Consider the following 15456-nt stretch of genomic DNA (forward strand, 5'->3'; position numbering starts at 1 on the left):
AAAGAAGAAAAATTTAATTCTTTTTCTCCCACCCCCCTCCTGCTTTTTGATGTTATCTGGATTATGGATTAGTATTGGCCTCTGATGGGTAGAACTGGCAAAAGAGCAGCTTTATTTTAAAAATGGCCTTGTGTTGTGCATGGTTGTGCTGCATACCTCTTTGTAAACACTTTCAAAGTGTGAAGTGTGCCTTTCCAGGGATAGAGTTAAGGTTAGATCTCCTGTGGTTTGTTTCCCCACTCATTCCTTTACCTGTGAGCACAGCCTGAAGGTAACAGTGATAAGCGCTGCAGTCTTGGATTCATCTTTTTCTGTTTTCTAGCTTCCTTTCAATATAACTGTGTTAAAATGCTGTCTGTGCTTCCAACTCCACATATTTTTCCCTCGCTTTAGGTTTGACACACTGTTTTCCAGCACTGCAGAGGGAACCAGTGAGTTTGGCAATTTGGCAGCCAGCATTACATTCAGAGAGCCTTTAGGTGGAGTAGAGTTAACTCAGCTCCTAATGCTGTCCTCTACACTATTACAGTGAGTGCTCAGACATTAAAACAGCTGATACCTGGTTCCCATTTTTTAACTAGGTGGTTAAGTTTAGTTATTGCCAGAGAATATCAGTGTCAGTTAAACAGTTTTGCATGCAGGAAACAAAATAACATTCGGCATCTTTGATTATTTTGCCCCTTTCCCCATGTACTTCTGTGTCTCCAGCTCTGTCTACCTGAGAGGGAGGTAGATCACAGCATTGTTGGTCTCTGAAGCTGAATTACCTACTTAGAGCTGCTGGCTTCAGTCCAGCTCTTGAGCTGTTTGGAAGATGAGACATGTCCACCGACATGCTTGTTCCTTCCTCCCCGCCAGGCATACATGCTGTGGCAGACTCTTAACTCCCTGCAGTACTAAATACCACAGATTATTGACACAGGTGTGGCTTGCCTTTCTCCAAAGGAAGAGCCAGGCTTTTTCTGTTTGTCTTTAAACTTGAAGAAAAGTCCTTTCTGGAGCTGCTTCCCCTTGCCTATTTCACCTGATAAAGGTCTAAGTTTTTCAAGTCCGGTTCTGTAGTTGTAATTATTTCTGTCTGCTGTACTGAAATAGGCAGTTCTGAATTTGCATGTCGGTGCATGTCAGAGTGAGAATCTGAACAGTCAGCACAGATGGATGATTGCCTCAAATACCAACAAATATCTGAAAATAGCTGCTTCTAGCTTCCCCATTCTGGGTACAGAAGGACCAAAATTTGCAAAAACTCTGAGGGATCAATTCATGGAGGAGTGCATATCCCAGTGAGGATACTTGCTTTTACACCTTACCTGTACTCCAAACCATGAAGAAGAATTTTTAGTGCTGTGTACTGGGGAAGGAAAGCTCGTGCAAAAAGTTAATTGTCAGCTCTCCTGAGCCTTTGCTGCTGTGAGGCTTAAGATTTCCCACAGTCCAGCTTCACCTGCTACTTGATTCTGCACTGCAACAATCGGTAAAAAAATAAAATCATTGAAGTAGCTTGACACCTCAAGCCCTGTCATGTGGTGCTGATATTTCACCTCTCAATTCCTGCTTCGCTATAGGAAGGAAAACTGACTTACAAGTAGAATTTATGGGCTCTGCAGACCACGGTGGCTTCTGGTGGGGACTGTCGGGAGCTGTGCTACTGGCTGCGCTCAGTGTGGTGACTGCTAACTGCTGGTGTGCTCCCATGGGCTGTGGTGCAATCTTCCGTGCAGGCTGGTTTGCACATTTACACTATAGCACCCTGGTTGGTGTCTGTGCCGTGGAGAGGCTGTGCTCTGTGGTCTTGTGAAACACGTGCACAGGGTGACCTGCGAATGTTAAACCTGGAGGGCGCCTAGCATCGGGGAGAGAGGAGGCAGCCAACAGAAGCAGGGAGCTTTTGGACCAGGGTGCTGTCGTAAGGCAGATGTTATTCACTGTACCTCCACTTGGAAAGCGAGAGTTCTGGCACACAGTTCTTTGACTGGAAATTACTTCTAACAAATAATCTTTGTCAAATATTGAGATAGCATATGTTAGGTGAACGGAATCAAGTTTCAAAGAAGCTATTTAAAGGCTTTTATGCTATGAATGCTTCCCTTCTAAAGCATTTCTCCCTGAAATGTTTTGCCAGGTCTTAGTTGGGGTTTTTCGGTGTTTCTTCAATGAAATGAAGGTGGAGTTTTAGACTTATTTTAGCTTAAAAAGTAAAAGGCAGTGTCAGCTACACACATTCCTTATTTTGATAAGATGCTTAAGGAATGTCTCAGGAGTTGACTCTTTCCTGACTTGATCTTTCTTCCCTTTTTCTCTGTGACTATAATATCTCAAAATAGGTAGCTTTGTACAGGCTGTATGTAAGTGTCACTGAACATGTATCTCGATCATGGTCCCTACAGTTAAGTTAAATTTCTTATCCTATTCTGGGCACTTTGCCTGGAGCTATGTATCAGAGCTGGCAAACAGGATATGGCTGTAGGAAATGGGCTTGTTTCAAGCTTTCTCTTGGGATTCTCTTCTCTCACAATACAAGAAAAAAGAGAGGGAGGAGAAATAAAAGCACTGTACTTCTGTTCCCTTGCTTTTTCTTCCCCAGACTCTGAATACACTTGACATGTGTTCTGCTGCCCTCAGCCTTGTAGCACACCAGCATCAGGCAGATCTTGTGAGCAAGAAATTAAGTAGTTTTTGTCATACACTTTTGAATGAGAAGTTTCTGGTGTTCTCTCCCCATAAGCACTCTTGATGTTTGTAGAAAAGCAAGAACATAGTTGCTAGCATGTTCCTTTAAAAAATAACAACAAAAAAAAAAGGCAAAAGCACATGATCCATGGTTTGGAGAGGTCTCTCTCTTGCTACCTGAATATAAACATTTCACCTGCTTGTTCTGCCAAGGCCATGTTCACTGTCAGCTTAGATTATTCTTCTAACAATTTATGCTAAGATATAGAGTTTCTTTGTGTCTTACTCAGACAGATGAGACTTGGTATGTTAGGACTATAGGAGATAGTCTGAATTGTAGAGAGGGAGGAAAAATTACAAAGACTTACTGCAGGCACTTGCACAGATGAGAGAAATTCACTGTAACAACTATTGCAGCAGGAGGTCCACTGGCTATTAGTAGAAGGACTGCACTGGAAAATTATCTGCATTAGTATCTTTGGATAATCCACTAGTATGACCAACAGTGTGACTGGTCTATACATTTTTTCAGCTGTCATTCTGAATTGATATTAAATTTCTTTATATGCAAGCAGTCAGGTGAAATAGTTGGGGGAGAAAAGAAATTCTGAAATGCAAAAGCATTCTCTGGGAAAAAAAGAGAAAATGTTGAGTGATACTGTGGAAGCTTCCTAGTTACTTTTTAATACTAACTGAAAGCCAGCAGAAAAATGAAGTTGTAGGACTAAGTTGGCTGCAAGTCTGGGAACACAGTCGAGTAGTGGCAAATCTGGCATCAACTTCTCCACTTCTTACAATTTGCATCTTAATTTAAATCAACCAGTTTCTGGTTTTGTATCTTTTCTGCCACCCTGCTCAACCATCTCTTCATGTAGTTTGAAGTACGCCTGCATTAACATATGGAACTGCTTCTATGAGAAATTCATGGTTGAATTTGTCTCTTTTATGACAGTTAACACCAACAGTTATGTTCTATGTGAGTTTTGTACTGGATTTATGGATCTTGTTTCAGGAAGGATTTAGCGAGCATTGTTGTAAGTCAGTCCATTCTTTCCATTAAATAAAGCTGGAAAGGCTTGCCCAGAACAAACTTGAATTCATCAGATTCATATTGGGTTTGCTTCCTTCCTTTAATCTGTGTTCCACACTGTGAGGATTGTGTTCAGTTGTTTTTATTTTCCATGGAACCTGAGCAAAGACTTTTTTATGTAACTGAATGGAAACACTACAACTAAAAGGGCGGTCTGTATTTCACCTCAGCAAGGTGAAATCTTAAGCCAAAGTGCAGCACTTTCCTGATGTGTGTACTTACACACACACCACCCTCCCTTTCGCTTGCTCTTCTGTAGCTGATTACGATACATAAAAACTGAACCATCAAGCTGGGTTCATATCAGCCAGGCTCTTGCAGGCAGCGTCGTCTTGCCCAGGGCTTGAAGAAGGCATTTGTCTTGGGGAAGTAGAAAAAATGGAAAACCTTTTCCTGAATGCACGCAGGAATAGTAATAGAACTGTTTTCTGCTATTGCTGAGCTGATGTGCAGAACTGCCCTTAGAAGCACAGAAATTGTGACTTTCTAGTGGTCCAGTTAGCTATTAACAACCATTTTGTTTTGGTTTTTTCTTGTTTTTTTTTTTTTTTTGGTTTTTTTTTTTTAATACTTTGTCTTTGCCTGTAACAGTTCATGCTCTTTAGAGGCTGCTCTTGTTAGTTTCCAGATCAGGTGAAAGGAGTTTGCCTCCTGCTTGTCTTACTGTCTTTCAGTTCTCTTCCAACTTGGCTCGGAACCACAATGGCATCCCTTGACTCCTTTCAGTGGGTCCGTTCAAGCAAGGCTGTCTGGCTTTAGGCCCTTAAACAGTTGATCCTCTGAGATCTAGGCTGCAAAATAGATAGCAGCCAGAAAACCAACTTGCTGAATGCATGAGAGGAACAAAGCGCAATACTGCTTTTTTTAACTCAATCTACCCATTCTTAGAGGTCATCATGTAATACTAAATGAGATAAAATTTCTAGACAGAAGAATGAACATAGGACACTGGTTTTGCCTGAGTTTAGTTATGCTGGAAATTCTCTCTACCATCATGGAAATACTAATGTGTCCAGCCTGCCTTTGCACAAGTAGCGGGAAACTGGCTGCAAAAATAAATTCAGAGGTGCTCCTGTACAGGCTTTCAGAAGTCAGGCTTGTGAAAACTGTGCAGTATTGGAAGATGCCACTGGTGGAGTCTTAACCTTGTTATTTTTTTAAAGTGATCAGGATGCAAATGGAAATGAACTCATTAAATGATGCCTGTAGCTGTGGGATACTTGAAGGCTCTAATAGCTTTCGTATATTTACTCTGATAGACTTGACAGAACCTCCTCTAGTTGGAATCACTCACCTGCATGATTTTGTGCTCTTGATGTGAAGTACTGATACATAGCATGGTGGGTATTGATTATGTAGTAATCAACAAAAAGAAAAAACCTTTCTCTGAATGGATTTAGGTAACTTCCCTACTTAAAATTCAGTTACCTTCCACATTTTCCATTGTTGAAATGCCTTGGAATCTCTTTAGAAATCTCATATCCATGTATAAATATTCCTTTCCTTTCACAACCAAAAGATACCAACTCTGCGGTATATTTTGTACCTTGTTTCTTCACTCGGTGATTCTCCATTTCACTCAACTTTATATTGGATTAGATCTGCTGATGAAGTTTTTTTAAATGCTGTCTTTGAATACAATGAACTGATTAAAATGTGTGTCTCAGGCTTAAATTAGCTAAAGGAGTGTAGGACTGTTGTTCTTGGGTGATTAGTCCACCAGAGGTTTTTAGGCTGTCCTTAAGTTCTGGATCTTTGGTAGGTACTCAAAGATTTGAACAAGACTTCTTAAATCTCACATTGGCCAAACTGTACATCTTTGGTCAAGTTGTTGATACTTGCCTTGCCATAGTGTTAGACAGTAAACTGAGCAAATATGAACAAGCACTGTAGGAGGAGTCGGTCATCCCTTTGTTTTCTGAAGGCATTTAAGAGGCTTGAAAGTAGTCTGACTTAATGAAAAGCTGTGTTGATGTCTTCAGCTTGTTAATGATGGAGCAGTGGGTGTAGGTACGCAGTAATTCATCAGTAAGCAAAATTCATATCCTCTGGGCAGTGAGGTGTGGCTGTAATATATTAGTGAGTTTGTTTTCTTTTGCTTGGTGTAGCTCTGGGGTTTCTGATGTCTTGGCTATGGCCTGAGGATGTGGAGACTAGACTTGCTAGAGTGGCTGTGGTGAAATGGGTGTAGGCGATCAAGCCAGGTAAATACACAGTGGGAGCTTGATAGGACTGGCTTTCTTTAGCTTGTTATATATGGGGCAGACCTGTGCTGTAGCTCTAGGATTAAAGAATGCAAATTAAAGAACAAACTTACTTCTGGTGAAAGCAAACTTATTGATGATTGTGCAAATTCATAAAACATACTATTTAATGCATCTGTCATTTTAGAGATATTTGTCTAATGTAAGGTACATAACAGGAGGGGTTTTGGCCATGAAATTATCTCTCAGAATATTAGTTCCTGTTTCCTGAGAATTGTGTGCTTATCCTTGGTGCTGGCTCCAAACAGCTACAGGAGACTTGAAAATGGCTTATGAAAACTTCAGAAATACAGTAGATACTCTTGCAACCCTGTTAACTGGCCAAATAAGAGGACAGCCTTCTTGAGGGCATTTAGCACATGTCTAAAGCATCTGAATTTTACTGTACCATTGGGTTGCTTAAGTGCCTGCTTGGCAATATTGGTCATTTGGGGGATTTTTTTTCTCTTGCCTTTGCATTCTTGTATGGTGAGAGGACAAGTGAGCAGAAGAAGATGCGGGGGATAATGGAATAATGAATACAGTGCTGGGTAAGAGGAAGGATCAAGAGGTGCTCAGGGATGTAGACCATCTCTTCTTCTTCCCTCTCAATCCACTTAAAACTTTCAGAAGATGAGTGTAGTTCCCTCCTTTCACCTCAACAAACATTTGCTTGTTGTCGCAAACTAAGACGAGAAACACATTTATGTATCTACCAAGTTCTCCCCCCAAAATGGAATAAAGCAGCTTTCTGACTGCATGTGTTTAATGCCTAATGAGTCATTGTATGCTGCCTGGACATACGCTTACCTTGTATCTGTAGCTCTTTGAACTTCTCCAGCCTGCACATTAACTTGAATTTGTCCTCACAACCTGTTAGCTACTGCAGAATTGCCCCCACTTCTCTGGTGGCAACCTGATGCTCACCGTGTTAATGCCATGTCGATGTGGTGGAGGCTCACCGTGTTAATGCCATGTCGGCGTAGGTTTGTGGAGAATACAGCCTAGATTCCCTGGGTTCCTGTCCAGTGCTCTCACCAAAAAGAGCTCCTTCTCTAGGCATATGTTTTCTGCTTTGAAATGTCATGTTTCTGTTTTAATTTTTTTTCTGCTTGTGCTGTTCTTTCTGAAGGTCCCGGGAGAAGAGGTGTTAATTCACTACAAGTGCATTAGCTTAGAGAGGTTGGAGCTGTTACGCTACAGTCCAGCTCACAAAGGGGCCTGGGGCCTTGCCAGCTGGCCAGTGAGAAGATGCGTGTTCCTTTGTGTACTTCTTTTTGTTTTGTTTTGTTTTTTTTCTGAAATAGCTTTAGCCTTGTATTTTTGTGATCCAAGTGTACTTATGGAGAAACAGTGCTTTGCTTTTTTTTTTAACTCCCCCCCACCCCCCCGAATGGCTATAAAAAACGTGCCCTGTGGCAGTTAGTGCCACACAAAGAATTTGTTTTTCTGCTTTCAGAGGGCTTTGGCTTCTCTGGAAGTCAGTGGGTTTTCACAGTGAATTTGGCACAGCCTGTTCCCAGATCTAGCTTGGTGACATTGCTGCTTTCTCCTTACCTTATGCATCTCTCACCTGATTGGAAATGGAGTAAAGGAGGGGGTTAAGAGAGTGGTTACCAAGCAGCAAGGAGGCAGCATTATGTCTGTGTCAGGTTGAATGAATAGCTTCAGTGTTTGGAGGCACTGAGGAATTTTGGACACACAGTCCAGTGAGTCACAAAAGGTCTTTGGGAGGGAGGCAGGGGGGAGAGGGCAATGTTGGGATACAGCTGATACTGTTTCAGAAACTTTATTTGTGCTGAACTTGATATTGCTTGTGACTCTCCTGGGGGTCTCTCAGAAGCACCAAAATATTTGAACATTGGTCTCAATATGGTAAAAGCCTATTTAAGACTGTCTTATCCTACATAACGCCTCCTGCTCGGCAGATTCTGGTGCAAACATCTGCTGTGCTCCCGCAACTGAAGCAGCCTTAATTTATATAGCTAAGAAGGGATTAGCTGTGTTGAGAAGATCTCCAAACAGAGCATTACAAGCCAGTGGAGGCTGCCCTTGAGTTTCTGGTAGAGCAGATTGGCTACATCACACCTGGAAAGTAGCAGCCAAGAGAGAATTGACAGTGGGAGCGTTCTTCCCAAATGGGAATACAGGATCTTCATCACCACCATCGTGCCTGGCATTTTGGTTCGTAGAGGGTTTATCAGCCAAAGTCCTGAATGGCACAATTACAGAAGTGAATTCTGGCACCACGCCCAGGTGGCAAACTTCTGTAGCCCGGGACCTTGCAGAGCCCTGGGTGTCTGCAGAGAGGCCGATAAGATGCAGCGCTGAAGTTGTGCTCTGCTGCTGGCTCTGGGAGCGTTTCAGCTGTTTTCATGTTACCCTGGTGAATGCATCCTGCTGGCCTGGCTTGGAGGGCTGCAAGTTGCACAGGCCTGTGGTAGGCATGCCCAGGGCTTAAGTAGCTTTCTGTGGGCTGGATTCAGCTTGTGCTTAGCTAGCTATGCTCTAAAACATTGACTCTTGGCCTGTGCCAAGGGCCAGTCACCAAAAATGAAGAAGCTGCAGTTTGATTTGAGGAAAGGCTTCAAGCACAGCAGTTTTTGTGGAATTCAAAAGGAGCTGAGTGTCCAGGAATCATAGAAACAGAGCCTGAATTTTTTTCATTAAATTTTAGACTCTAGCCTTGAAAGGAAACAGAGCATCCTGTTAGGCTTTGACTTTCCATGGTACAAACATTGCCCTATTAACTAATAGTTTGTATTTCATCCTTAATTTTTATTCTTTTGTCTCAGAAGTAATGTGTAAATTTCTAAGCAAATGGACAGTATAGCTTTTTAGATTGGAAGCATACCTTGACTAAAATCTGTTTTTTTCCCCCTTCCTCCCAGGAATTCTCAGAACTGGAGAAAAGAGATCCTCAGGAGCTAGTTGGTAAGTTCACTCGGAAGTATATGTTTACATGTCTTTTCAAACTAGACCTTCTAGGGTCCCCCTTTGTAAAAAGCATCTTCACTCTGTCCTGACAATGCTGTAGTTTCAATTATTGCCTGCAATGTTTTATCTCAGTGGAATATTTTCAGTGAAGTCATCTTTTGGGAGAAAGGTACCATGCTTAAAAATACGGAAATATTTTCATATATTACCAGCCAAAGACATATATGTAAAGTGTGGTGTTGATGTTTTTCTAGATGAGCTTAAAAACAATAAAGCAGTAGCTTTGTCCAGACACCTCTGTGAGAGCCTGTATAACCAGGGATGATGACCAATACTTTGTTCTCTGGCTTCAGAGACTTACCTAAAACATCCCCACTTAAATGTGATCCACATGGCAATTTATAGCTGCTGTGTTAACATAGCATACCATATGTTTTTTAATGGTTACTGAAACTTACTTGATTTTTGTGACATTTCACTTATTCATTGCACCACTGTTAGATTTGAGAAGTCCAGGGTCATCAGCTTGAAATAGTATCCATTGCTTTGTCTCTGTGGAGCTGTACAGAAAGTGTATTTTATGTGAAAGTTCTGACTATCTTGGACTAACCCTTTGTTTCTGAGGTTACTAGTATGGTTATGTAGTAGCATGTAATAATATCATTAAAAAAAAGTCATGAGTTTAGAAGTTTCTTCGTTATCTGTCAAGTCAGCTTGTCAAGGCTCAAGCCTATTTCAGCCATACAGTGTGATAAAAGTAAAATAAGACAGTAAATACTAGGATGCTGAGCTGTGACTCCTACAACAGCCATCACTGATGTTTTGGATTTAAGTCCTTTTCAGTTGGCCTGCCCAGACTTTGTACCAATCCAACTGTTATATTGAATTTTCAGCCTTTAGAGGGCAAAACTGCTTTAACCAGTTTCCTCATAGAATTCAACAGAGATCCTTCTCCAACCTACTGATCTGCCTCAATGTAAACTAGAAACACGGATGAGGTGACAGCATTTAAGGTAGAAAGTAAAGAAGAATATCTGAAAGCCTGCTCTCTACTTTACATATGGGTGAAGCTCTACACTTGTAAAGCAGTCTAGTGGGAAGTCCTTTCTTAGCTAAGGTGTAAGGCTCAGGTTAGAATTTTGTTAGTCTCTTTCTCCCTTGGTGACTGCCCCATCCACAGGAGATTAGTAGATTGAATCTCATTTGTCTCATCATAGCCCACACTTGCATGCAGGTTTAAAAGCTGCACAGAGGACACTTATCACAGTGTCACACACTAGTGAATGGACAGTGTTGGTGAGTCTGAGACCTGGATTAAGGTTTGCAATATATCTTTAATATCCTTTCCCAATAAATAGTAGCATGCACAGAGTAGCATGTGGGCTAAATTGTGCAGAACCAAGTTGTTAGAGGTCAGCATACTTGCCATGCTGGATTCTGTAGGTCTTTTGCATTAGTCTGTATTTTATCAAGTTGAAAAGGAACTGTTGCAAAAGCCTTATGGTTGGTGTAAGGTGGGAACCACTCCCTTTCTGGAAACTTAGACTTCTAGAATTAGAATTCTTGAATGGAAAAAGGTGCAGGATTTTCTGACACCCAGCAAGTAACTTCTCTAATCTGGGCATCTAAAGTTCTGTCCAATATCAGTATATGAAAGTTGAAGTCTTCCTTAGACAGTTTTTCACAACTGCTTTTTGCATTAAAAGCTTGTGGGCCTGCCCTTCTCAGAAGATAATCTTATGTTGCTCAACGTCACCTTTAATAAAGTCTGTGGTTATGCAGTTGCTTAAGTACAGAATAAATGTAAGCTTCTGCCAAAAATAATGTTTCAGTTTTACCTCCCATGGACGTGTGCGAAGGTTTGTGTGCCTTGAGCTGGTCTGGGAGTTGGAGCCAGCTGAGATCCACCTTCACTGCTTTTTTTTTCTTTCTTTTTTTTTTTTTTTTTTTTTTTTCCTGTGAGGCTTCCAGCTGGATCCATTCCTTGATCCACTTAGTGCATGCTATGTGACCACTAGAGTTCACACAAAGAAAACAGTAGGGATGAGCAGCTGGGAAGGGCATGGATGTCCTGACTTAGGCTCAAGTGGTGATCACATAATCAAAGCCTGAAAGAACGTAAGGAGAAGTTTCAGCAGTAATTGTCCTGTGGTTGACAAGGAAGAATATGTGAAACCTATTTTGATAGATTTCTGCATCGGTGCTGTCCTTTTGGGGTTTTTGTACCACTCCAAAGAGTACGTGGTGCTGACAGGACATCGCATTTGCTGTTTCCTGCAGCCTTGCAAAATAATACTCTCAGGATGCGTTTTTTTGCCTTGAAGTTCTTTGCAGCATGGTTGTTTACTTTTTGGACTACAAGAAATATTCTCTTTAGCCCTTAGGATATCTGAGCACAAAGTCAGTGTTCATAAGAGCAGAAAATATGGCTGAGTTGCAGGTCTCTCTTCTGCATTTCTCAGCCCACAGAGCAGAAAGGGAACTAGTGTCCTTCCATGGATGGGTGACTCACTGGCATGTTGTTGCCTCCAGTTCTTCCCTCTTGTTTGGCTGTTCTGGTGCCAGGAAATCAGAAACCCACACAACCTGGTTTATGCCAAGCAGTCTTGATTAGAATGCCAAAGAATGCCGTTTTAGAGACCAGGCACCACCGGTTTGCATGTCTCCAGGGGAAAGCCATGCCCCTCTGATCACCCTTTCCAGGTCTCTGCTTGCTTTTTTTGCCTAGTGTGACCTTTATAGACAAACCGGCACCTGATACTGCCTGTAATCCCTTGTGGCTGCTTAAAACACAGCATACAAGGGAACCTTGAAAGGGACAGGAGTTGTTAATCCTGCCTGGAGAGCAGTGTTGTTCACTGGGAGCACTGAGGCAAGATGCTTTACCAGACCTCAGATGATCCATACCCTAATCTGGCCAGGTACAGCCAGCTTTCTGTTCCTATGCTCTCTATTCTTTTGGTTTTCTCTGCACTAGGAAAGCATGCCTACCCATCTGTAGGAAACAAAGCTCCTGTGTGCCCCCCGTCCATGTCTCCAGCATAGCCCTTGGGCTGCAAGCAATCGTTTTTGTCTGGGAGGAACTGAGTCCACGGTTTGTGCTGTGGTACTTTCTCTCCTGCTATACAGTATATCTTTGTACTGTTGGATATCCTGGTCAAATAACCCTTTTATCTGAAACTGGAACAGATTAATTGTAGCATTTCCATTTAATTACCTGTTTTACCAAGATCTGACAGGCAAATAACTTGCATTGACTACTGAGATGCTGAGTCTTTCCTAAGTACACCCTGATAGTTGGCTGTGCTTTGGCCTCCTACACATTGCCTGGGAGCAGCTGAACATCTCTGCCTTGCCACAGTGCATGCACTGGCTGCACAAAAAAATCTACAAGCACCTATGGATTGTGCTGATTGAATTTTTAACTTTTACATCAGCTTGTGAAGGGAGAATGTACAGACTAAGCATGAGTGGCCATATCCAAGCATCAGGATGCTTGAGTTGCAGACCTGGCAATGCGTTGGCTCCTACTTTCTTGAACTCCCTTCGGAGTCATGGGATCTGCTTTATGGCCTTGCTTCTTTATCTGGACTGTGAATCTGATTAGAGGAAGATATTTACATACTGTGAGCCAGAATCTGGGTGTGCCTGTAGTGATTAATCCTGCCAACAGCCAACTTCCTGAGGTCCCCACATGGAGATCCTCTAGGCTGTCAGCCAGCAAATCACAGGCCCAATTACAGACTGCAGCCAGTGTCACTACCTGTGACTCATGTAAAAGTAAAACTTTGATCTTGGCAGAAATAACAGGATGCACAAAGCAGTTGGATGTATCCTGTGAGGACACACCTTGTTGTTAGCTGCCCATCTGCATTTACTGCTGTATAGACAGCGGAAAGCTGTTCTTGGGACTTTGAAAACACAATCTTTTATATAAGAGCCAATACACATAAGCGCAATATCCAGGATAATTACCTTGAATGATAATCCCAGCTGCCCCTTTCTCAAGGAAAAGACCTGGTGGGAAGAGGCTGTGGAGTGGGCCACTCACCTATCTGTTAGGGGAGGAAGTTTGAGGACCACCTGAGGGCATGGATAATTTGCACTTCCTTTCTGTAAAATAAGCCTGAAGGGGTTAAACTCATCCCTTTCTTCCCAATGATATGGTATCTCAGTCTGGTTTGGATGTGATGAAATAACTGAGTAATGATGAATGTATGTCTGGGCGCAGTTTGTGCGGTGGAACAGGGTGCACGTAGCCTCCCTGCTGACTCAGTCTTCAGCTGCACACAGCTATGGTGGGATTGCAGTAGACAAAGATGCTGTAGTTCCAGTTTCTTGTAAAGCATTAAGGAGATGCCTTCCCTCATTAGTATAATGTTGATAAGTTATTGTTTTCCCGTGGCTCAAACAAAAGAACACCAAAATCTGAAAAGTCATGGGTCAAAATATATTCTCATTGGGAGCTGTTGTTCCTCCTCCAGTGTTATTTCTGTTTCAAGGGAGCTTTGAATTGATTGTTGAACATACTCGTAGGACTTTGACTTCTTTGGTAGACAGAGTTCTTGCCCATAGTTCTTGAGTTTGTGTGAGCCCACATTTCCTATTCTCATAAATGTTTTGTTTCTATGTGGCTCTTCTGGTCAGCTGCAAAGATAAGGAGCCTATCAGATGTCTAACTTGGAACTAGACTTGATTTATTTATTTATTTATTTATTTGGTCCTTTCTTTGCCTTATGAAGTATGGATTTTGGTGTCCTTTTTTTCCTTTTTAATGTTTCTGCTGATGCTATGAATCTCTTAAGCCATTAATCAGCTTTCACCTTTTCCGGAAAGCCTAGTGTGCCATCTATTATGAACACTTCTGTGTATTTGCTACTGTCTTTCTGGGTTCCTGAAACTAATTAAACTAGAGGCTTCCCCATCCCACCAGCAGCTGTAACCTATAACAAATGTCTGCCTTGTTGTCAGGGAGCTCCAGTTTGCCTGCCTTTCTGTAGGGGCTCTGGCAAGCTTTCCCTCTTCCATAGAGGCATCCTCTTAGTAAATGCCAAAGGACACTTTTTGTTCATTACTAGCAGCTGCTGAAGAATTTAACCCTCAGCAACATCTTGATCAAAGAGAATGAGTGGTCGCCTGCCAGCTCTGCATCTCCAAAGGATATTGTCCTTAGTGCTTTACATTTTTACAAAAGAAATGGAAACTGTAGTAGCACTGAACATGTGTAGCATTGATTATCTGTGACCTCAGGATCCAATGTTCAAATGCCGTTGTCTGTCCTTTGGGCCTTTCTGGGCTTTAGTCAAAGGAGCTGAACTTGAGCATGCTGGAACTGCATGCAATTCAGGCAGCTTTTACTGAGAAATGTATAATTGTGGAGCTACAAGTGTGAATGGCTTGGTTGATATGACTACTGTGCTGGTGTCAGATTTCTTTTATCCACTACAGAGTACGACTCTGGAATATGTTCCCTGTACAAATTACGGTTGAAAACAATCCCAGCTGCTTAAATGTGGCACAGATCTCTGCTCTAGGACTTGGCTAGAAAACAGCCCGGGTTTCCCATAATAATGGGAAAGTAGCAATCAATAGGGGAAAACATGGCAGTTTCTTTTGCTGATAGCTCTGTAAACTAATCTTCACAGGGCAATCAGGTACTCTAATAGTATATCCCAAAACAAACAGCTATAGAAATCTGGCAGTCTGTACTGGTCTGTTCGCAGTCCTGCAGAACGAGTTGGTCTTTCTAGCAATAGTCTGACTCTAAGCAATGATCAAAGCTCCCGTTAAGGAAACGTTAACTTAAGGATGAAATGTAATTTCTCGTGGTTAACTGCTGACAGCCTTGGGGAGGGTTCTTACCTTCTTGAACCATTTTGGTTCTTGTAGGATTAAGTCTTGAAATAAATAGGACCCAAAGTGATTACCTCCCCAAAAATGGCAATGAGCCAGGCTGCTTCAGATTGACCTCATGGTCTTCCACATACACAGTCTGATTCTCTCTGAGAGTATCGTGGCACAAGATTTGTCAGAGACTCCAACTTACGTGAGCTGTTCAGAGCAGGACTTTAAAGTGCATATGGAAGACCTGGAGTAGTGGAGGGCTTGGTATGTGACGCGCAGTGCAGGGATTTAGGGATATATTCCATGAAACAACCTTTGTTCCTCTGAAGATCCTTTGCCTTTGAGGCAAATTGACAATTGCAGCTGTAGTGGGAAGTAGCTTAGCTTTTCACATTTCCATTCTGGGGTAGAGAGACTCCTGAAAATAAAGCTTTAAGCATTGGTGTGACACAGAGCCACAGTGTAAGGTAGATCTCAATAAAGCAACCATCACATCCTTCTTCTAATGATCTAGCCTTTGGGTTAGTTGCTTCTTGCTCAGCACTTTGGAAACACCACAAGTACCAGTTGGCAACATTTTCCCCTGTTACCTTCACCCAGGAATTCTCAATGATGGAGTAGCACTACTAGGGACTTAAAACGAGTTTAATAACTTGCAAGGCTTAAATTCCC

General features: G+C 42.1%; 1 protein-coding gene across 4 annotated transcripts in view; it reads left to right on the top strand.

Moving 5' to 3' along the window:
* LOC104368460 (SAP30 binding protein) overlaps positions 1-15456 on the top strand; it is a 30697-nt gene that overhangs the window by 8551 nt on the left and 6690 nt on the right. For all 4 annotated transcript variants that reach the window (XM_042802303.1, XM_042802305.1, XM_042802306.1 and 1 more), the window contains one exon: positions 8895-8937. In XM_042802303.1, the coding sequence (XP_042658237.1) occupies positions 8895-8937 (43 nt within the window). The remainder of the gene's footprint in view (positions 1-8894; positions 8938-15456) is intronic.

The sequence above is a fragment of the Tyto alba genome, unplaced genomic scaffold (assembly GCF_018691265.1).
Source record: "Tyto alba isolate M040663 unplaced genomic scaffold, T.alba_DEE_v4.0 Super-Scaffold_39, whole genome shotgun sequence".
Taxonomy (NCBI): Eukaryota; Metazoa; Chordata; class Aves; order Strigiformes; family Tytonidae; genus Tyto; species Tyto alba.